At 45.2% G+C, this 22,823-nt stretch overlaps 4 protein-coding genes across 4 annotated transcripts; 2 read left to right on the top strand and 2 right to left on the bottom strand.

Moving 5' to 3' along the window:
- The first annotated feature begins 247 nt into the window (after positions 1-247).
- Positions 248-2,129, top strand: COX6A1 (cytochrome c oxidase subunit 6A1). Its single transcript, XM_081546205.1, has 3 exons — positions 248-368; positions 515-657; positions 1,843-2,129. Exons 1-3 carry the CDS (start codon positions 266-268, stop codon positions 1,924-1,926), a joined length of 330 nt encoding a protein of 109 aa, XP_081402331.1. The 5' UTR covers positions 248-265; the 3' UTR covers positions 1,927-2,129.
- Positions 2,130-3,268: 1,139 nt separating this feature from the next.
- TRIAP1 (TP53 regulated inhibitor of apoptosis 1) lies at positions 3,269-5,525 on the bottom strand. The gene is made up of 2 exons (XM_081546206.1): positions 5,358-5,525; positions 3,269-4,232 (listed from the first exon to the last, which is right to left on the bottom strand). The coding sequence occupies exons 1-2, from the start codon at positions 5,502-5,504 to the stop codon at positions 4,149-4,151; spliced, it is 231 nt and encodes a 76-aa protein (XP_081402332.1). The 5' UTR covers positions 5,505-5,525; the 3' UTR covers positions 3,269-4,148.
- Positions 5,526-5,601: 76 nt separating this feature from the next.
- GATC (glutamyl-tRNA amidotransferase subunit C) lies at positions 5,602-12,223 on the top strand. The gene is made up of 4 exons (XM_081546204.1): positions 5,602-5,690; positions 5,786-5,958; positions 9,889-9,992; positions 11,177-12,223. Exons 1-4 carry the CDS (start codon positions 5,610-5,612, stop codon positions 11,227-11,229), a joined length of 411 nt encoding a protein of 136 aa, XP_081402330.1. The 5' UTR covers positions 5,602-5,609; the 3' UTR covers positions 11,230-12,223.
- Positions 12,224-12,455: 232 nt separating this feature from the next.
- Positions 12,456-18,821, bottom strand: SRSF9 (serine and arginine rich splicing factor 9). The gene is made up of 4 exons (XM_081546203.1): positions 18,526-18,821; positions 16,020-16,180; positions 14,365-14,537; positions 12,456-12,949 (listed from the first exon to the last, which is right to left on the bottom strand). The coding sequence occupies exons 1-4, from the start codon at positions 18,711-18,713 to the stop codon at positions 12,806-12,808; spliced, it is 666 nt and encodes a 221-aa protein (XP_081402329.1). The 5' UTR covers positions 18,714-18,821; the 3' UTR covers positions 12,456-12,805.
- Positions 18,822-22,823: the final 4,002 nt, after the last annotated feature.

The raw sequence follows: 22,823 nt of genomic DNA, 5'->3' as shown, positions 1-22,823 counted from the left end.
GACCCTGGATGCCAAGTTGCCCTTCCACAAACCTTTTTTTTTTTTTTTTGCTCTTAACTTCACCGCGATGCTAAACTTAGGAACGCAGGAGTGCTGAGCGCATGCTCCCTCTGGCTCCTGCGTCTCCACGCTTTCAGACTACAATGCGCAGCCTCCGCGGAAAAGGTACCGCCCAATAGGAACTTCCTTTTAAGACTGTGGTCCCACCCCCTAACAGCCAACTTTCTATTTCCGCTTCCGGCGCGGCGGGGAACCCAGGTCGAAGATGGCGGCGGCAGCTGGATCTCGGGTTTCTGGGCTGCTGGGTCGTTCCCGGCTGCAGCTGAGTCGGTCTATGTCCAGTGGCGCCCACGGCGAGGAGGGCTCAGGTACTAGGGCCGGGGTCGCAGGGCGGGCCTCAGGTCTACTGAAGAGAAGAGCGGCGGGACTTTGACCTTGGCTTGAGGACTTGGGGGAGGGAGATGAGACGCGGGCGGCTCCCCGCCCGGCCTGAGCGGTCGTGCCCCCTCTGCAGCTCGCATGTGGAAGGCCCTCACCTACTTCGTGGCGCTCCCCGGGGTGGGAGTGAGCATGCTGAATGTCTTCCTGAAGTCGCACCACGGAGACGAGGAGAGACCCGAGTTCGTGGCCTACCCCCATCTCCGCATCAGGTCCAAGGTACCCCTTTGAAGTCTCTTTGTGTGTTCGCCTTTCCCCAAATGCCCTAGTCCAAGTTCTTAATTCTCTAAAACTGTGGGTGCCGGGCGTGTACAATTTCTCATTTAATCCTCCCAAACACATTTTTATTTTCTCCGGGCAGGCCTGAGTTGTCTTTTTTAAGGTCATACAACAAGTGCCCTTCGGTTTTTTCTCTGAGTCATCCCACCGTTTACGTTCTGATACTGTTAACAGTTGTCGGTTATACAAAACTTGGAGGTTTGTGAAATTCCCTTAAGCTGGCAGAGTCGGAAGGCGGTTCACTTCTCTAAAATCTGGGCATCTGACAGCTACTAGCTGCATAACGAAGAGATTGACGGCTTCTGATCTTCACCTCTATGCTAGTTACCACCCCAGCTGTGTCATTCTTTGACTCTTGATGTAGATACTTTAACTACTATCTCACTTAGCCCAGGTGGAAAATTAAGCTGGATTCTTAAATTCAAAAAGAATTGATGAGCCTCAGCGCCACTGCCACCCTTGTACAATTAGAATTAGAAGGCATACATGCAGCGAAATGTCTTAACCTCAGTACCATTGACATCCGGGGCTGGATAATTCTTGTTGGGGCAAGGGGCAGTCCTGTGAGTTACAGGATATTAGCAGCATCCTTGACTTCTAACCACTAAGTGGTAGTGGTACCCCCTCTTCAAGATATCTCCAGATACTGGCCTGTCTCTCCACAGGGGCAGAATCATCCTGGGTTGGAAATCACTGCCCTGGAGCAATGATTTTCAAAAGTACCATGCAGAATAATTGAGGGTATGTTGCAGTTTCTAATCCAGAGATTTGTTTCAGGTGCAGAACTCTGCATTGAATTCAGCATCTCCTCCCCTGTACCCGCCTCTACCATTCTGATACGGGTGATGGGAGGACTGCACTTTCAGAAACACAGCACTGAGGTTTAGTTACAAGGATGAGGCTTATGAGTAACAAACTTGAGTTTGCCTTTCCTACTGGCTTCTTTATGGGCTCCCCTGGAATTTATAAGAGCTCTCTTAAATTATGGGAGCATTGAAACATGGCAGTTATGTAAAGGACTAATTTCCATTTTGTTTTTATGTATTACCTGTTAATTGCCCTGTTTTAAGCAGTTCATGGCAGTGCTGAACTGAGAATTGCCTAATTGCCATCTTCACTCCACAGCCCTTTCCCTGGGGAGATGGTAACCATACCCTATTCCATAACCCTCATGTGAATCCGCTTCCAACCGGCTATGAAGACGAATAAAGAGAACCTGGACCACTACCCAGTGGGGACCACAGCACTGGTTTGGACCATTACTCTGCACGCATGGACCAGAAAAGTATACGGGACCTTAAGCTCACCACTTTGTATCCAGTGATGACCATTACACTTGAGGACCATTATACTGATGTTCCATCCCTTTGCTTATAGCAGGAGGAGATGGCTTAAATAAATAATTTAGTCATGACCTGAGAGTTTCATTCTTTGGTTGTTTTTCCCTCAGAAATTAGCATTAATATTCTGTTTGTGCAGTGACAGTCTGTGGCTACTGTTGACAGTGTTTCAGGTCCAGTTCAGGCCTCCCGAAGAACAGTGTTTGTAACAGACCTGGTCTTGGTTTCTTGTGCCTGGGGTGGGTAAAGAAAAGATCTAAATTGAGCTAATAGTCAAAATTGGGCCCTGGCAGACTTTGGATGGCAAAGACACTAGCATTTGCTGAAGGATACTCCCTAAAATCAGACAGTTTTCTCCAGAGGTGGCAAGTTGGCATCTTGGGTCCTCTCTCAGCTCCCTTCAGGCTGGAAGGGTTATAAACTTCTGGAGAAATAAAGGCAGTATGACACTTCCTACATATAGTACTAGTTTTGTTTGTGGAATTAAAAATTTCCTGCAGCCATAAGAATTAGGAGAAACAACAATCAATAATAGTTACAAAATCACCCTTAAAGAGCAATTAAGATTTTCTCTTCAAAATTTAAAACCTTTGAAATAGCTCAGATAGTTGGTCATTTTATGGGCAGGATAAAGTAAAAATAGCATGAGGAACAATCAGAAAAAAATTATTCCCTCAGCAGCAATTACAGTAAAATGTTTTATTCTCAAGGCTCAACCAGTTTTGTGGTAAGATTCAAGAGGCCACAAGGTTTTGACTGACTTGTGGCCAGGCTTATTTCAGGGCAGTTATACCTAACTCCAGTTTGCTGCCTGGCCTCCCTCAGCTGGGTTCCAAATATCTTTTGTATAATGGACTTTAGCCAGCCAGAATATAAATGCAGAATGTACTGCAATGGCATTAAGGACTGGTCACGTTAAATATGAAGTTAATAACTGGTCAAGTGGAAAAGAGATAATAGAATCTAGGCTTTCTGTAAATCAAGTTTCATACTGTGTGGGCACATACAAAATTTTCTGGGTTGGGTGCCAGTATATAAACATTGAAATCAGGTTTCCATTTGCTATACCATACTACCTAGCTTACATAAATCTTCATTTTTAAATTATAAAGCATATAAAACTCCCTCAGTGTACATATGAGATGTGTGGGGTTCATAGGATGGAATTCGTTCCATAAAATGCACTGAGTTCCAGGAATAAATAATGAATATAAACTAAATGTTACAATTTATTCCATCTTCATGATTTCAGGCATTACAGGGCAGGGTGAGTAAACAATGCAAGTAAAGTAACCTCTTCACCCCCCCCCATTTAATCATATGCAGCATTTTGGCATTTTTATGATATACAGGTTGACTTAATTCATTGACTTAAGTTGAAAGCTGGCAGCAGCAAATCTTGGTAATTTAGGATCTTCCTCAGCCACTCCAAGGATTTTAATTCCCGAACTACACCAAGTGCTCTGACATGGTGTTCATGAAGCTTTCACATCTTGGTGTGAAATCTGATACCTCTTGTTAAGGTAGGAAACTGTAGAAAGCTGTCTTGCTCTTGGCTAACCCAGTCAACCAACAATCTTTAACAGTTAAATTACTATATAAAAATATAACTGTGCTTCCAAGCATTGACTGAAACTGTTGTGCTGGGGACCCTTTCTAGAGTATTAGCTCCCTCAGAGAAAAGAGATTTTAACCAGTTGCTTCCATGAACAAATAACCCCAGTAGAGTGTACGTAATGTCCTTGAAAGAATGACTTGAGGTCAGGCAACCTTAGTCATGCTGATAAGCTTACGAGAGTTTTTATACAAGATATATTTAAAACTGATCCCAGACCAAGTACTGCAACCATAATCCCAAATAATCCCATTATTTAGAATACTGAGTTCTTGCTGTGATGCCAAAGCCAGAAATCTCAAAGCAAAGAGTGATGGTTCATCATTTTTTACAGATGAGAGAAAGACACCAGGGAGGAAAGGAAATTCCTCCCTCCTAAATTCATCAAATCAATGCTGTCTTCAGTTTTAATTGACATGATCCAGAGTCCTCAATTTCCTGATTTGAGGAGTCCACTTTCAAGGTGACTGTCAAGGTCAAGAAGAGCTTTCAGGCTTTTCTTTGCCATGGCCCATGAACTCCAGTCCTTCAATAGGAATCTCCTTCTCCTTTATCGCTTTCTGATGGAAGAAAACATAGGATAAAGGGACTACGTGAAGCCTGAAGTCCAAACTTTAGTAATATTTTGTAGAATATTTTGTATTTTAGGTACAAAAGTAAATCCAACTGTACCATAAGGACTACCAAACATGACAAACCCTAAGTATGATTACAAAGAAATTAAGTGTAAGACCAGAGAGAGATTGGAGAGTTGTGACAAAATTCAGAAGTGCAATTTAAGCAGTATCACTACTCTGTTATGATACTTGTTTAGTCCCTAAATTGTGTCTGACTTTTGTGACCTCTGCCAGTCTCCTCTGTCCACGTGATTTCCCAGGCAAGAGTACTGGAGTGGGTTGCCATTTCCTTCTGCAGGGGATCTTCCCAACCCAGTAATCGAACCAGCATCTCCTGCGCTGCAGGTGAATTCTTTACCACTGAGCCACCTGGGAAGCCCCTATTATGACAGACACAAGTTCACATCGGTCCCAGGACTTACTGGCTATGTAACGTTGAGCAAGCCTCTCTTTCCAATCTGTATATAGGACAAAGACAGCAACTCCACCTGGACTTACTGAGGATGTTTAAGTTAACTAATTGGGAATGCCTTGCCCAGGGCTGTTCTTATAATCAGATATGTTTCACATTCACTGTGCTGGAATAAAGATGTTCTAACTGGCCAAGAAAAAAAAAATAGGCCGGTGAAGGCATTGTGACAACATAAGGGGACCCTCCATGAGGTCTAAGGCCAGAGAGACTTAACACCCCATCTTTCCCCTCAGCAACAGTGGAAAAGTGCACCACCGCAAAATCCAAGGACACTTGATTCTAGTGAACTTCGACTACTCGTAACTATTTCTGGGCGTGAGTGTTCCACGGATAAAATACAAATAACGGCTCACTTTGCAAGTTCAGGTTCATCACCAAATGAACCAAAGAATGTTACTGGGCTCCGCAGAAAGTAAGGTGCTGCAAAAAGATTTATCTTTGACATTCGGAGAGATACCAGGCATCCTGGGTGGTGAATGGTAAGGGAGAGAACTGCTGCCACTGGTCTCATCGAGGCTTTTCTTCCACCCTGCCCGTCCCAACCCCCTCGAGCCGGGGCCTAGGGCAGAGGCGAGAGGGCCCCGGTCGGAGCTCACCTGAACACACTGCTGGTAGCGCTTGAAGAGGTCGGTGCATGGGTCCCCGGAGCCGTCCCCCTTGAGGAACTTCTCGGCAAACCAGCGATTGAAGCACTGGTCGTACTCGCGCTTCATGTCGGTGCAAGCCTCCCCTACGCTGTTCATGGCGTCGGCGTCCGCGGCGGTGGCGGCGCTCTCGGATGTCATCACTTTTAAGCGCGTCGCGCGACCTTAGGAGAGGATGCGCTACGGCGGCCGAGACGGAGCGAAATGTGGGCGCGCGCCGTGCGCCTGGGTCTTCGGGCTGCGGCGCGCTGGCGCCGGGGCTTCACCTCCAAGGCGGATCCTCAGGTAGGGGCCGCGGCGTCCAGGCGGGTGTCGGAGCGGGGCGGAAGGCGGAGCAGGCCCCACCCGTAACCCACATCCTCCGCCTCATTCCCCCCCAGGGAAGTGGCCGGGTCACGGGCGAGCTGATCCAGCACCTGGAGCGGCTGTCGCTGGTGGACTTCGGCAGCCAGGAGGCCGTGGCCCGGCTGGAGAAAGCCATCGCCTTCGCCGACCGGCTCCGCGCGGTGAATACCGACGGAGTGGAGCCCATGGAATCAGTCCTGGAGGACAGGTAAGCTCGCGGCCGCGGCCCTCGAAGGCTTGCCCGCGGCGCCTTCGCTACCAGTTAAGGCTGGAGCTTAGTGTCTCATTCCACCGAGGGGAAAAAGAGCATTAGCCACACGCGAGAACTTGACCACGGTCACCCTGCGGGTAAGCGCTTTCGCTCTTTGCCTCGTTCGTTAAGGATCCTCTCCCTCCCTTTTAAAATCCTTGAGCCCTCCCGGTGTAACTAGGAACAAAATCCAAACGGCTAAGCTTTCACCTTCGAGGCCCAACTTCCTAGAGCGCCCCCTACCTCATCACTCCGACCACGTTGACTTCCTGCCTGTTTCTGCTGCACGCCTGATTCGTGACTTCTCTAGGTCTTTGCACTTGCTTTTCTTTTTGTTGGACAATTCATCTCTTTGGCCTCTCCTAACCACTCTAAATTCTCCCTCCACTCCCTCCAGTCACTACCTCCTTATCCTGTCGGGTTTTCTTCCACTGTTTTTCTTGATTATCTTATTTTTGTTGACTTGTACTATTTCTTGTTATTGGAATGTGAGCTCACATCTGACTTGCTCACTCCTGGATTCCTGTCTCAAAAATTTTTTAGACACATTTTCTGACCTAGTGGTTCCCTGTCTGTGACATATATCTGTGACAGTGCATCAAGATGTGTGCACGAGCATTCAGGGTATGCAAATCTGTTGATAATACAGAACAACAGAAAAGAAACAATCAGCGTCCTTCATGGCTAAATACATCTTCATACACTGAAATGGCAGTTAAAAATAATGAAATAACTATATATGCTGATATGGAAAGGTTTCCAGGGTATACTTATTAATAATAAAAGAGGCAAGGTTCAGAATATGGTTTGTGGGTTTATTGATACTTTATGTGTAATCTATTTTATATACTCTGGCGCACGCATTAAGTTTTGTTTTGTTCCATGAAAGGGCATGCAAGAAACTGTTAACCATGGTTACTGTTAGAGAAGGTGTAAATGCAGAGGGAAGTTTTACCTTTGAATGCTTAAGGGGGCAGAGTAATAACCCAAGTAGTGAAGTAGTGTAATGTAACCCGGAGTGCTGGGTCTTTGACAAAGCAGCTTGTGTATACTGTACTTACAGGGTGCAGCCCCTCACAACCTTTACCAGTTGTTGCCAAATCTTAATACATTTTTTAAAGAAAAGACTCTTTTTTGCAAAGCAGACTTGTTTTCCATTTGGGAGTGCAGCTTCTTGGGAAGGACAAGTATGCAGCTTATAAAGATAGGGGCAATCTACAATCCTGTCCTAGCCTTTTCCTGATGGAATTTTTAAAAATAAATTCCTGGTAGAAGTGGGAGAAAGCGGCCATTAGTCAGTGCCAGTCAGGAGAGCCATAGTGCTTGCTAGCCTCAGGACTTCCCCGGGGTCCCAGTGGTTAAGACTCTTCACTTCTACTGCAGGGGTCATGGGCTCATGGGTCCAGAACTAAGATCCTGCAAGGAGTATGGGGTGGCCATAAAAAAAGTCATCCCATAGAAACTATTTTTTTTCATCTCAGAGCCAGAGACTGACTCGCATGGCATCTCTGATTGCAGTCAAATAACTTCAATACTTAAGACATCCCTCAGGGTCTTGTTTGCCACATCGATTAGCTCTCATTTCAATCTGCATGAAACTAAATTAAAAGGCTTGTAGATGGAAGTAGACTGATGCCCAGAGAAACAGCTCCTAGCAGCCGATAGCAGGGAAGAGGCAGAAAGAAGCTAAAATAACAGCAGAACTGTCCCATTGATCAGCCCCAGGGCCAGCTGAGGCACTTCTTCCATCATGCTGCCATAGTGCTTTCCATGAAATTAAGTGCAGTGCCCACAGTTACTGGTTTAAGTGCCTTGTCCATGAGCTTTAGAGGGCAGAGATTTCTAATTCACAGTTGAAACTGTTCTCAACCAGGGCTTTTCATCTGATTGAGAACACAGAAAGATCAATGGACTCTTTTTCAATTCTTCCACGGATGGTACACAACTAACAACTAGACCAGATGCGTAGAAGTTGTCCTACATTTCTGAACTAAACTCTCTTGTAGAATCCCGACTGAGAAAGATGAGGTGAGGTAGACCTTCATAATTGACAGGACCTGAAGAGCTCATCTGGTCCTGTTTGGTGTTTTATGCATGATTCCAGGGTCAAGAAAAGTTAAGCAACTTGCCAAGTGAGGGGTCTGCTTGGTGTGCCACCCTCACAGAGACTCTGGGTTCAGTAGCCTATGGTTAAGAAAATAGGGAGGTGTAGATTTATTCTACACACAGCTTCATCTTAAGCAGTAATTAGGTAGAAATGTGTGATAGTTAAAGATGTGAATGTCATCCTTCAGGAAACCTTACTAGGAAACCCAATTACCAAATGAGTGACCCTGGGAAATTTTTTATATTGGCTGCGCTGGGTGTTCGTTGAGGTGTGCGAGCTTTGCTTATTGAGAAGCACGAGTTCTAGAGCATGTGGGCTTAGTTGCCCCCCGGCTCAGACCTTTTTAAACATCATCCCAGAAATTCTCTGAACCTTTTTAGAAATAAGGTAACTAATACATGGAAAGAATAAGTAACTTGCATACAGGCCATGTGCAGCTCTGGGGTTTGAATTCCACAGTGATTCAGGGACCTCAGCTCTTAAACGTTTTGTTACATTGCCCAACAGAATTACAAACTCCAGAAAGTCCAATGGTCACCTTTACAGATGATTTTTACTGTTGTTTTCCAAGCTTCCTTAAATGAGTATGAGTGCATATTCCTTATATGGTTTAAAAAAAAAAAAATCTAGCGCAACCTTCACTTTTTTGGCAAGAAACTTAAGGTCTAGAAAGATCATACTTGTCCAAGGTCACACAGTTAAGACAGTGCCAGTCCTAGAACAGAGTTCAGCTTTGAACTCTTTGTACCATTAATAAGTGTTTATCATGTCTCCTTCAGGGCTGGGTGCCCCAAAGAAACAGAACCAATTCTTTCCTAAAAGAAATTTATGATTACATCTGGGCTTTCTGTACAGCCTCTACAGATGTTGGTGTCACATCCTTGCCCTACTACGTTTAGCCCTCAGTCTGTGTCCGGTTCAGAGCAGAAAGAGCTTGGCTGCTACCCTGTTAGTGATTGAGCATACTGCTTACTTTTCAGCCCAAGTATCTGGAAGCCATCTCAAACCCCTTGTCATGCACTTTCAAACCTTAAAACAGTAGTAAAGCCCCACAGATGTGTTCAACTCCTGTTTGGTTTCACTAGTCTGCCATCTGGATAGTTAGTGGCTTCATTAAAGCCACTAAGCCCCGAAAACAGTACAAGATTCTTGGGCTGTTTGTGGTACATCTTGCAAGGGAAGGTACTTTTATATCCAAAGGTGGTTGTGATGAAGAAACCACTCATCTTAGGGGTACCAGAACCGGGCTCGGATCCCAACCCTGCCCCTTAGCAGCTTAAGTCACTTATAACCACTGTTGAGAAAGTTTCTGTACCTTACTCATTTCCCATCCCCGTCGTCCCCCACCCCTGAAATCCAGCTCTTTCTTGACCATGGTTAAGGGGTGACATCAACCTGAGGACTGCAGACTGGGTGGGGTCCCCTTATCAATTTCCTTGGCAAGCGTCGCTTACCTCATTAGACTTAATACACTGTATTGTAATTGCCTTTTTACTATCTCCGCCAAAAGCACCTTACCCATAGTAATCATCAAAAATATTAAAACTTGTCAATACCGAGGAATAATTATTAATACCACTTATCTCACAGGGTTGTTGGGGAAATCAATAAACGGTAGGCCGCTATTTGGTCTGCTGTTGACAATAGCACTTCTGTCTTTGAGCAGTGACCGTAACTCGAGTATATGCTGCTGTCTTCTTCCCTTCCCACCCTTGACCCTTTCCACCCATGCCCTTGAAGCTATGTTCTGAGAAGGTAATCTTAAGCTTCTGGTTTTGTAGATGTCTGTACTTGAGGTCCGACAATGTGGTAGAAGGCAGCTGTGCTGAAGAACTACTACAGAACTCCCACCGAGTTGTGGAGGAGTATTTTGTGGCTCCGCCAGGTACGTGCCGCCCAAAATGGCTTAACAGACTGTGCCACAGTAAACTGAGAATGCCGTAGGAACTGAGGCCCAGATCTGCTCTGTGAAAGCACTCTGACCAAGTATAAAGGGGCAATGGTGGTTGTCCAAGGGTACAGACTTCTAGTTATAAGTTAAATAAGTCCTGGGGATGTGATGTACAGCATGGTGACTCTAGTTAACAATACTGTATTGTATATTTGAAAGTTGCTAAGAGATAGATCTTAAAGTTCTCATCACAAGAGAAGAAACTGAGAGATGATGGACATTAACTAACCCTGTTACGGGAATCAATTTGCAGTATACACATACATCGGATCATTGTGTTGCACATCTTAAACTTATAAAATTTATGTGTCAGTTATCTCAATACAACTGGGAATAACAAAAACACAGTATGTACAGGTGGCAAGGTGGCAGGAGATTCCGGAAGTCACATTCACCTCTAGGGGTCAGCTGGTAACAGGAATGAGCAAAACAAAAACAGGACTGGAGTGGGGAGGGCTGTGCTGGAGCTCTGCCTTAAACGGACAGCTGGCATGTGCTACTTCTCTCATTCAGGGCCAGGCAGGGAGGGGAGCCCAGAGAACCTGGACATCTGGCATTCTGTGTGCTGGTTCCCAAATTTTAAGTGTTAATTGAAGATTTTAAAAAAGTAAAATACCATGAAAATAAAAAACATACCTGCAAGCCAGATGCATCCTGTGAATCATCAGTTTGCAACCCCAAGCGTGGAGATTTGCATCTTTAAACCTCACTGTAACTATTTTAAAACTCTGGGCCAATAATAACACCCAGAACTTTGGGTGTTCATCTCTGATGCTTGTTACTGTTTGAGCAGACATAGCCATTGATCACATCCGCTGTTTCTCACATAGGACCTTGTGTCAGGTTTTGCTTCTTGGGAAAAATTGAGTTCACAGTCTCTCCTTCCTCTCCTATATGCATACAAATTCTAATTAACCTGTCTGCTACTTATTGAAAAGTGTGCATTAATTAGGCTTCACTTATAACTGTCGTTCTTTCACAGTTATACAGGGTATAAAACAGGGTAATAGCTACACTTACTTCCATTATTTTTCATAGCAAATCAGTTAGCTCTGTGTAGAGCCAGCTGGGAAGCAGACTTAACTATAACATTCCCTTTTGTTATTCTTTTCAAACAGGTAATATCTCTTGGTCAAAGCTGGATGAAAAACAGCCCTTCTCAGATCACTGAGTAGCTATTCTGGGAAGGGGCGTTCTATGAACACCTGGAAGTGCAGCAACTATTTTGCAACAACTATTTTGTTATTATGAACACTAATGTACCACTTCCTTCAGTCACCTGAAAAAAGTGATGGCTAGGTATCTTTTAGTAACTAATTCTTCTGAAGATAGAACTGGGAAAGATCTAGCCAAAATAAGGCAGAGTCCCTGATGCCAACAGGAAGTGGAAGGTATGGCCGATTTCGAAGGAAATGGATCAAGTATATTCATAAGATACTCACAGACCATTCAGTATGGAAGACTTTATCCCTCCCCAAACTGCACTTAAGTGAATCTCGTTATGTAACTGTTACAGACCTTGCATCCAGTCACTTCGTGACAACCTTCTCAGTTGCTGTTTCCGTCAACCTGAGCAGCCTTTTATCTTTACTAAACATCCTTAAATTTGTTCTTGGGTACCCACTGTGTTTCAAGCAGAGTGCTGACTTTCTGCTACAGTTAAAGGTGCAGGGCGGCAGTTTGGGGAGGTGATGGGTGTTTATGACCTTCATGGTTGTCATTTCATGTGTGCATACTTCACCCCAAACTCATTGAGTTGTATAGCTCAATGTAAAAAGTACAGCTTTTTACAGGTTCATTATATTTCAATAAAGTGGTTTAAAAAAATAGCCTGTGACAATGTAGCCCCCTTCCCCCTGCTCCCTGCCCCCTGCCCCATGATTACTGAACTAAGCAGAATCCAAGACAGTGGGAGGTTTTGGTTTTGGGGTTTGTCTTTTTTTAAATAGATACCAAGGACAAATATGAGACAGATTTAGGAGTGAAAGTGACAGAACCAAAACTTAAATGAGTTTTTTTCCCTAACCAACTGCTAAAGTTGGTTTTGGTTAAGAATTTCCCAGTGATCTTTATGCTGGCACCCACTTATAAAAGCCTGTTTTTAGCCTTCTCATTCCCTTCCCCTATCTGCAATGCTCCCCTTTTCATTAAAGCAGCTTAGTTTACATGGTTGGCCTTGAATTATAAGAGAACCCTGAAACTTCCCTTGGATGTGACGTTCTCAGACCACCATCAGAGCAACTAACTTTATCCCCAAATAAGTAATCCACTCCTGCTCCTTACCATTGGGCACAAGTTGCCACTGCAACTCAATGTTTTTTGTTTTTTTAAACACATCAGTGTGCCTGTGTGCCTGTTGGTGAAATCTATGAACACAATCAAAGACAACCACACCTGTCAGTTATTAAACGTTTAAAATATATTTCTAAACAGAATGGGCCGACTCGGTCACAGTAACTGCTCATCTCCATAGAAGAGCAACCCACAAGGATACAGCACTGATTTTTTTCCCATCATCGGGGTGAAAAATATACAACTCGTTTCTGAACCAAAACCACAATTTCTGCAGTTAAAAATGTTTCACTGCTAATATGGCCCTGGTAGAAATTATGTAGTTTTATTTCCTTTAAAAAAAAAAAATTAAAAAAATCTCCTAAGACACTAAATCATCAATCTGGAATGTAGATTCTGAGCATAAAGCAGCTCAGTTCACCTAAAAAATAAAGAAAAAATTCCCACCACCTGTCTCAGTAGGGTCTGAAAGGAGAGAAGTAGTGTGGGGAACCCCTGCTTTGGTATGGAGAGTCACGGCCCCTCGACCCAGACCGAGACCGTGAGTAGCCATAGCTGGTGCTTCTCTCTGGATAAACTCGGATGTAGGATGTTTCACCCTGAAAATCGAACAAAAAAGTAAAGGAAAAAATAAGACCTAAAAGAATAAAGCACACCAACACCTAATATGGCCACCTAACAATAATGTAGTGTTGAGCACCGTTTGGCACGATAGTGCCACAGGTAGGTATTCTTGCTCAAGGTAACAAATAATAAATGGCAACTCGATTATGTGGTAAATAACTCAAATACTGGCTACTATGGTTAATGAACCTAAATTACTACCACTGATCCCCATAATCGAAGAACTGGAAAGGCTCTCAGAGGTCATAGATACATGGTTCAATCCCCTGCCACCTTTTCTGGTGGGTACCTACGGAAGAAGCTGACCAGTATTCAGCACCTCCCAGGTGTCAGGACCTGGGCAAGATGCTTCATAATTTAGCTTCCTGACAAGTCTTATAAGATAATGCTATTATTGGGAACTATTTGCATATAGAGGAACCAGGGTTTGAAGTTGCTCAGCTAAGATTTTAATAAGCAGCAGAGGAGTTTGTGTCCAGGCAGGCCTATCTCCAGGCTCTTTGCCCTCAGCTACCATTCTCAGATTTAAAGATGCTACGATGAGAGAAGCCAGATGCTTTTTCCCCTCAGTGAACTCAAGAATTTGATTACCCTAACCAAGGCCCCACTCTGTATAACTGAGAAACAGGTGCCGTTTTGTTTCTGCTCCAAATTCAAGTCCTAGAGGATAGTCTGAGCAACAGCACTGTTAAGGCATGCAGCCTCTGAGCCATAAAGTTAGGGAAGTGAATCCTCAGAAAAAGAAATGGGCCCCCAAGTTGATGTTTCAAGACATCCTTAAACCCCACAGCAAGCCAGGACAGTGTAACCAGAAAAAAAAAGTCCAATCCGTGGTATCAAAGGAATAGCTACCATGAGAATCAGACTGAGGTCCAAAACAGCAGCCACCTACTTGAAGGGAAGAACATGGAAAGCTAAGTCCCCAGGGTGAGATGATGAACAAGAAAACCTGAGCCAAGGGCTCAGGTTTCAAAGAGGCTTCTGCACCACTTTGGGAAAGGCAAAGGGAAGTGACAACCAGCCCCAACAGCAGTACCTAAGAGGGTAAGGTGATAAGGCTGGCTTGCCGAGTCCAGACCAGACTCAGAGGAGGGAGAGCCAAAATAATTAAGTTCATGGAGGGACACTGTGGATTAAGTCAGTCACCAAGTGACAGACTGTACCAGTATTCTCTCTGGATTAAAAATATTATGGCTGCAGACTTCTCTCTGCTATGACCCTGCATTGCCTGGCTATGAGGAATTCCTTGGCTTTGTCCACTTAAGATAGATCTTTACTGGTATTATAAGGTCATCGAATGGCAAACACATGGCCTGTTGCTACTGCTGCTAGGTCAGCTTCAGGTGGAGTGGTCTGGGAACGAGCTCCTCAACAGCAGGTGGGGACTCACCTCATGAGAGCGGAATTTGGTTTCATCCAGTTTACGCAGGGCATATTCCATGTCTTCTTTTCTGAGATACTCGACCATCCCCATTCCATCTTTCTGCACATCTGCGTAACAGACGTCCCCAGCTTCTCGCATGTGATCTTTCAGGTCCTGCCAGCTGCCTGATGGAGGAAGTCCTGGGCACATAGAACACAAGAGAAGAGGCCACATCCTTCATCCATGTTAAGAGCCCCAAAACCTAGGGTCCCTTCCCCTACTTTTAAATCCTGATGGTCCCCAAATCACAGATTTTGACAAGGGACACAAAACCAAAGAAGAACACTAAAGTATGGGTGATAAACCACCATAAGAAGCTGGTCCTAGGCTACTCTTCCAGAGACTAAGCCTTTCTTGACACAGCAAGAAGTCCATCCCATTACAGATTTAGTATCTCTAAGAATTCAAAGCATCTCTTTCTCTGTCCTTCACAATAACAAACTCCCAAGACTTTGAGTTCTAAATTTTTCCATTATGAAATTTATCGGTACCAATTATTTCTTGTCTGATTGGGTTCACAGGACATGGGAATTTTCAAACCATCCAATAAAATAACCAAGGTGTAGATGAAGTAACACAAGAAAAACCTTAAGTTTGTTTTCTTGTAGGTGGGAATGACTGACAAACTAGACAAAATACCTCTTAAAAGATCACCAACACTCTTCAATACAGTAGGGGGAAAGGTAAGACTCAGACGCTAAAACTAGTCGGGAGTCATACAACCCTACCTGATGTCATGAAAGGGAAATGTGCTCCTGCTCTCAAAGGCTGTGTTTACCGCTCACAGCTCAGGACTGCAGCCATTTCCTAATAGTTTTCTAAGCAGGATTTCAGAGCAGCATGGAGAGAAAAAGAGATATGTATGACATCCTGAAGGAGGGAATAGAGTTCTGGGGTTAAAAACTTACAAAGGGACACAGGCAGCTACTGACAGTATCCCTCTTCAGCACCACGGGAGTCTGCTGCAACTGTGTGACATTCACATCTAAGGTGCCAGGTTCCTCAATACACGTCACTCTGCCAGGGGCCTAAAACACCCAACAACGTGCAGAAGGCCCCAGGTTTTTACCAGTGTGTTAATATTTCCAAAAAATGCATAAATCTCTGAGCTTAGCATCTCATCACTTGTCAACACTAGACATTTTGTTCTGTCCTTTGCAATACAATCCCTAAGACTCCAAATTGTTGTTTGGTTTCTTTTTTACATAATTCCAAAACCATCACAAAATCTGGCTTATTTTAGGATCCAAGGCTAGGTATAATTTGTTCAAATCTGGCTTCCGGAATGTCTTTCTAGCAAGTCAGATGCCAAGGTACATTTCCAGAAGAAAATGTCTTTAGAATGCTGGCTGAAGAGGTTTGGCCATCATCTTCTCTTTCAACACTAGAAAAGTCCTTTTCTATAAGAAGCAAGTTTATGTTCTATCAAGGCTGCACTATCAGTGCAATTTCATTGGCAAGGTACGTGCCTCACCGGCAAGGCTTCAGACTGTCACTGTGCATGAGAAGAAAACCCCACACATCCTTAGGCACTGAAAAACAACAGCTAACATTTCTTGGAGGCCAGACTCTGTGCTAAGTATTTCACATGCATCATCTCATTGAGTTTGAAAGGAACATACCTGAAACAAGAACTCGGAAATCAGATCTTCTTGTAGGAGGTCCACTCCTCCCACCACGGGGCCACCCACCCCGACCTCCGTAAGTCCTGGGGAACTCCACACGAAGCCGACACTGGCCATAATCATAACCGTTCCTTCCATAAATTGCATCTTCAGCATCTCTGCAGAGAAAAGTCTGGAGTTAGTGTTGCTCAGGAGGACTGACTGATTTCTCTGTAAGGGGCATGAGTAACAGGTATAAAAAAAAAAACCTGAAGTGAGAAAAAAGCAAAAGAACAAAAACCAGGAATTTGATATACTGCTGCTTTGGTTTGAAGACCTTTCATGACACTGGAATTAAACTTACAGCTGTCACAGGGTTTTCTAGGTATGAAATGATAATGAATAAACAGGTAAGAGAATTCAGAAAAAATAAACTGTTAGCAGATGATTGATTTTGCCAAAGAACAGTGTTTCTTTGACCTTGAGGAGCTGTTTCTCAAAATGCACACCACACACTAGTCCTTTAACATTCTTCCTCAAGGCCTAGTACATTCAGGTCTACAGAAGTAAAAACTCGTTTAAAAATAGGTAAGGCTCAAAAGACAAACGAATATTAGTGTTTTGTGAGGAATACGGAATTCCCTCTAGTGCACCTTTTCAGCGTGGCTTCGAGGACTAAGTTGTCAAAACCACTCTCTGGGTACAGTTTTGCCAAAAGAGACAAATATTCAATAGAGTAATACTTTAAAGTCTTTCCTAGGGTCTAGGAGAGTGAGGAACACTAAGCTGGCTCTCCAGATTTGATAGGAAAGAGAATGCTCTGAGGCTGGGGGGACAAACAGCTGAAGACATACTAATGAGAGCATCATTCAGATGTCAGAGGCACATAATTGCTTATGAAGATTCTAGTCCCAGGATGAAAAGCAAGGAGGACCACATCCAGTTCAACCCTAGCTATATTCAGGATACACTGGGAGAGAGGCAGTACTGCTAAGGTTTAATGTTGTGAATAAATATTGACCTCAGTTCAAATCATTCTGCTACTTACTAGTAGTTGTCTCTGGGTAAGTATGTGATCAGGATTTCACATCTAAACTTAAAATGCTAGTTTTGAAAGGATTAAATAAGATAACTATGTGTGCAGTGCTTTGCTTGAAACTTGGCACTAATGTATCAAAAAGATAGCTTTTCCATTATGAAAGGAAGGAGAGGAAAAAAAGACAATGTAGCACATCACACAGTAAGTTTGTGTTCTAAAGGGCTGAACAGAGGGTTCAAATCCTACCTTCCCTGGTAGCCCTCCCTTTTATCAACTCTATCCTCAGTTAACTCATCTGTCAAAAGTAACAGCCTACCTAGTAGGCTGTTGAAAATGCTTAGTAATACATAGTATATAATACATGACACATAGCAACTGTTAAAAAAAAACAAAAAACACCGGTACTGTTAATAATTCTTAGAGGTGCAACCTTTTCCAGTTTAGGTGTGGAAACGCCTAGTTCCATTTTTGAGGCAAATGGCAAAGACACTAGGAACGATTTCTGTCAGAATCTTCAGTCATCAAAGCCTCAGGGTGCGTCCTGCCTCCCCATCCTCAGACGCTCCCCTTGCCTCGTATCACCCGCCCCCATCCCCCAAGATGGGCAAGACGCCTGCAGGGCGCAGACTAGGCAAAGCGCTCCCCGAGCCAATGCTGGAAACCGGGGAGCAGGCTCCGAGTCACCCCAAGCGTAGTAGCCAGCACAGTGCGGTGGCTTCTAAGAACCAACAACTGCAGTTTTGAAAGTTCCCAGGCCTTTTCTGGGAAACAAGGGCCGACACTCTGCAAAATCACAAAGACTCCTTCGAGCCCGTTTTCGGATCGAGCGCGTCCAAACCCTCGGAGACCTTTATTATCTATCGGTGCTTCCTCTTATTAGGGAAGGAAGAGTGAAATCCGAGACCCCATCAGACTATTTTATAAGTCTCCCCAAATCCCTGATGCTTTTATCAGAGCGAGGCTCTGGCCCCTGCGGGGCAGGGTGCGCGTGGATGGAAATCCGGTCCATCCAAGTGCCAGCCCGCTTTCGGCCCTGCAAAGGCATCCACATTGCCCCGCACTGTGCGCCCCCACAAAGGCGAGTTCCAGCGGAGGGGATGGGAGGGTAAAGAGGACAACCGGTCTCCTCACTCCTCACCGAGTCCTTTCCGGGCGGCCTCAGGGGCCAAGCTTCCCAAGCTCTGGGCCGCTTCCCCCGAAGGGTGCCTGGGTACCAGCCCCGAGGGTGATCTGGGCGGGCTTGAGCCCTCCTCAGACCCGGCTTTTGTATTTAAATAAAAAAAATAATAATAGAGGAAGTGACGGAGCAAAGGACTGCCTGGAGCCCCGCGGTGAGAGGAGGCCTCAGCCTCCACCCGGGGGCGCCCTGAGGGGTCTGCGGCGAGGGGGGAGGGGAGGCCCTGGAAGCGAAGGGAGAGAAAGGGAAGGCGGGGGCCCGGGGCCTCAGGCTGACTGACGGGCGGGCGGGAGGCGCGGGGCCCTCACCGGGGGTCCTCGAAGCGCACGAAAGCGAAGGGCACGAGGCCGTGCCGATTCTTGAGCTCGATCTCGCTGATGCGGCCGTACTTGTAGAACAGGTCCTCCAGATCCTTCTCGCGCACGTCGCTCGGAAGGTTCCCCACGTAGATGCGCCCGTCGCCCTCGCCGCCGCGCTCGTCCGCCCAGCCCGACATCCGCACCGCCCGACGCCGCGGGCCCGCCGCAGCCCACGTCGCCGCCGCCGCCGCCTCAGCCGGTGATCCCCCCACAGCGTCCCCGCGGGCTCCGAGGCACTCAGCCGCACAGCATTGTGGGAACGAGAGCGGAAGCGGAGGGGTCGGGAGGAGGCAAAAAAGGATCCTCTTAAAGGGGACGCGGCTGCGACGACTGCGCGTGCGCATGCGCCCCCTGTAGGCGCCCAGGGGACTCGGGGGGCGACGACGGAGGGGGATTTTAGAGTCCGGCGATTTGGATTCAGTTCCTGAGGGCAAGTCACACTCCCCAGCTGTGTCGACTTGGGCAAGTGACTCAGGCTTCCTGGGCTTCGATTTTTTCCCTGTGGAGCGCTGCCTATCTCACAGGCTTTTGTGAGCATTTGCTGAGGTAGACGCGGGTGTAGCGCCCGGGGTGGGTCCTCCGGCCGTCACTCCGTGTGCGGGGCGCCCGAGGGAGGGAGTTGGCTGGGGCCTCAGGCTGACCCCGCAGCGACCTGGAGGAGCACCCCCCCCCCCATCACTACGTTGAGCGGGGCCATCGCAGCCTTCAGCCTCAGGTCTGTAGTCCCCTGGGCCACTCTGTCCCTGTTTTACAATCGCTTAGAACTAAGAGGGTAAGGTGGACTATGATGAGTGCAAAGAGGCAGAGCTGGCCTCCGTAGCTTGGACACGAAGTTTATTGGAAACCAAGAGGGAGTAAAAGAATCAGAACTGGGAATTCCCTGGAGCGCGCTTCCTCTGCTGGGTCACGGGTTCAATCCCTGGACTGGGAACTAAGATCCTGCGAGCCGCGCGTTGCGGCCAAAAAAGGGGAAAAAAAAAAAGAATCATAACTTTAGCGACTGTCATTATAGGGTGCGACTTGTGCTTTTAATACAGAATTTGGAGGGATTCCAATATTTAAGGGGAGAAAACGGAGGTATCATAGTGGGTCAGGATTAGAACCCAAAGCCATACTTCCAGCCTATGCGCCGAGTCCTTCAGAAGTTGGGGAACTCAGATTCTCATCTTGGAACGTTTCCACACTTAGGTTCCGTAGTGCAGAGCATTGAACCCGAGGACGTTACAAGAATGAGTCTTGATCAAAAAAGGTTTTTCATGTTAAAAATGAAACCCCTGGGGGATTTGCTGGAGGTCCAGCGGTTAGGACGCCCGAACGCTTCCACTGCTGGGATCTGGGTTCTGTCCCTGGTCCCTGGTCAGGGAACTAAGATTCCCTCAGGCTGCCTGGGTTGATCGATGAGTAAATTATGAGAAGGCAAACGCGGTAGAATGTTAACTGTAGAATCTAGATGGTGGATGTGTTCGGTGTGTTCACTGTACCATTCCTTCAACGTTTCTCTGTATTTAAAAACTTTCATAATATTGCAGGGAGTTATGAAACAAAAGCAAGCTCCATTAATGCATAGCAATAGAGAGAGAAGAAAACCAAACATTTAGCTCAGTTGTAGCTGATTTGTAGTTATACCACCTCTGAATCTTTTACAATCAAACAAAAAAATGAAACATCCACATATAACTACTGAGTGTATAGCTTTTTGGAAGTCAGATTGATGGTATATATTAAGTTTTGATCATATACCTCTTGACCCAGTAGTTCCACCTGTAGGATTTTATCACAAGAATGTAAGAAATCCTCACAAATTTTGTACGTTTGTTGCATTCTGTGCAATTAAAAAATTAAACTCCTGATAATAAGGAGGTGGTTCAGTCAATAATATTGAATGTTACGCAAGTATTAAATGATGTTTTGAAGGATATTAAAGTCTTGCTAATTTAGTTAACATTAAATGGCGCACATGTATGCATATAACTATTCTGAAGGAATCTATTAAACTGGTTGACACTAATTGTCTCTAAAAAATGCAGTTGTGAGAACTTTCAATTTAGATGTCATACATTTCTATAAAATTGAAGATTGTTACTGCAGCTGTTTTATTTGTATATTTTAGGGGTAAAAATTGAAGTAAAGTGTTATGCAATATTGTTCAGTTCTGTGCAAGAGAATACATCTTTTTTTTTTTCATTGCTAACCTCCCAAATGTTTGTGGAGATATCTCTTGATGCAAGTGGTTTCTGTATTTTTATTTGTCCTTTTTCATGTTTATTGTCTGTAATTGACATGTACTACTTTCATAGTTGGAATAAAACAATAAATTATTTCTAAAATAAAACAATCAGAACCATTTGTTGTATTCTGGATTATGTAAAGCTTCTAGATGTTCTTTGCTGGCCTACAGAAAGCAAGCAGGAAAGAGCCCTGGCCAGAGTATATAGGCGCTTATGTACCCTAAAGGCATCCTTAAGTCCAGAGGCCTCCTCATTTGAGGGGTGTGCTTAGGTATATTAATACCATTCTCTGAGGCCTACCGCTCCTACATGGTGTGGCCTGGAACGTGTTGGTGGAGACAGTTGGGTAGTCTAGAGAGAGAGACACATGGAGTCAGCTAAGTGACCTAATAAGACTCTAGGTATAAATAATAATGATTCAACTTGTATTGTGCAAAGTTTTGCAGCTTGCGATTACCAAAGGCGTTCATACCTAACATTGAAAATGTGCCCAGATATGTGCTGTGACAAGTACAACCTTTCTGGATTAGGAAGAATACAGCTAAATTGCTAAGACGCATTATCCAGGGAACCCCAAAGAACCTTTGCAAGTTGTAACCCAAGTGAAGGCAAAATTATGGTCTAATGCTTAAGGGGCCCCTGGGCTCCATTCTCTACTAAGGCCACAGACACTAGGCGGGGACACCCTTTTGAGCTTTTGCTCATCTAGTTATTCAGCATTATCAAGGGCATGCTATAATTTAGGCCCTTTTTGCATGCAGTAATAATCACTCTGACCTGTTGCTCATCAGTCATTTAGAGCACAGCTGTAATAAGGGTAAACTACCGTGAGACTACCTAATGCGGTGTTAGAGATGATAAGAAAGGCTTCCAGGAGATGTTTAGGTTGAGCCTTAAGGGACAGTAGGAGTTAACCATAGGGAAGAAGGAGAAGGCTTTTTAGACAAAAAGAACAGTGTGATCAATTGCCCAGATCATGAGATGATGGCAGAGTAGGGGCAACCCCCCATCACCCTACAGTTTGGCTGGGGCAAAGAGTTCAAGTAGGGAAAAGTGGGGGTGAAGGAGCTAGGGCCGGGGGCCTGCAAGGTCTAGTAGACCATTTTATGGAGTTTGGACTCTACTGAGGGCAGTGAGTAGCCATTAAAGGGTTTTAAGGAGTTATGTCGGGATGAGACCTTCTCAGAAGGAAGTGGCAGCTGAACAGATGGAAAATAAAGAGTAGGGGAGGAGACGAAGAGCTAATTTGAATGGAGGGCAGCTGCAGGATAGTGGGGAAGGGAAACGGAGTCAGGGAGAGATGTGGCAACAGCTGCCATTATAGGAGAACTTGGGGGAAAAGGAGAAATAAGGGGTCAGTATAGGAAGTGTTGCTGTGTAATCGCAATGTAACCCCCTTCCTGTGACTTCATTAAAACTCTGCATTCTCAGGACTTCCCTGGTGGTCCAGTGGTTGAGATTTCACCTTCCAGTGCAAGGGTTGCAGGTTCTATCTCTGGTCGGGGAGCTAAGACCTGACGTGCTTGTGGCCTAAAGACCAAAACATAAAACAGAAACAATATTGTAACAAATAAAGACCTTAAAAAAAGTCTGCATTCTCTGTTAATGATTTTGATTAGAGTTGGATTTGTATTGTTCTGGAAAGATAAGACAGTGTGCTCAGATTAGCCTAAAGGTGAACATAGGTAAGAACAGGGATAGCCCCAGGTGGCCTATTGACTAGCAAGATAAACGAGGAAGTAACATAGGAGTGGGTGCAGGGAGACACCAATGGGGAGACCACAGTGGTCATCCATGAGATGCCAGTCGCCTGATGAAAGGTGATAGCGTGCTTGTGTGCTCAGTCTCTTAGTCGTGTCTGACTTTTTTCAACATCGTGGACTGTAGCCTGCCAGGCTCCTCTGTCCTTGGAATCTTCCAGGCAAGGATACTGGAGTGGGTTGCCATTTCCTCCTCCAGGGGATCATCCCCATTCAGGGATTGAACCTGCATCTCCTGCATTGCCGGTGGATTCTTTAC

Source organism: Giraffa tippelskirchi, chromosome 11 (assembly GCF_054371585.1).
Source record: "Giraffa tippelskirchi isolate mGirTip1 chromosome 11, T2T-mGirTip1v1.2.pri, whole genome shotgun sequence".
NCBI classification, from domain to species: domain Eukaryota; kingdom Metazoa; phylum Chordata; class Mammalia; order Artiodactyla; family Giraffidae; genus Giraffa; species Giraffa tippelskirchi.
Note: the sequence above shows the minus strand (reverse complement) of the source record. Positions and strands in the feature narration are given on the sequence as shown.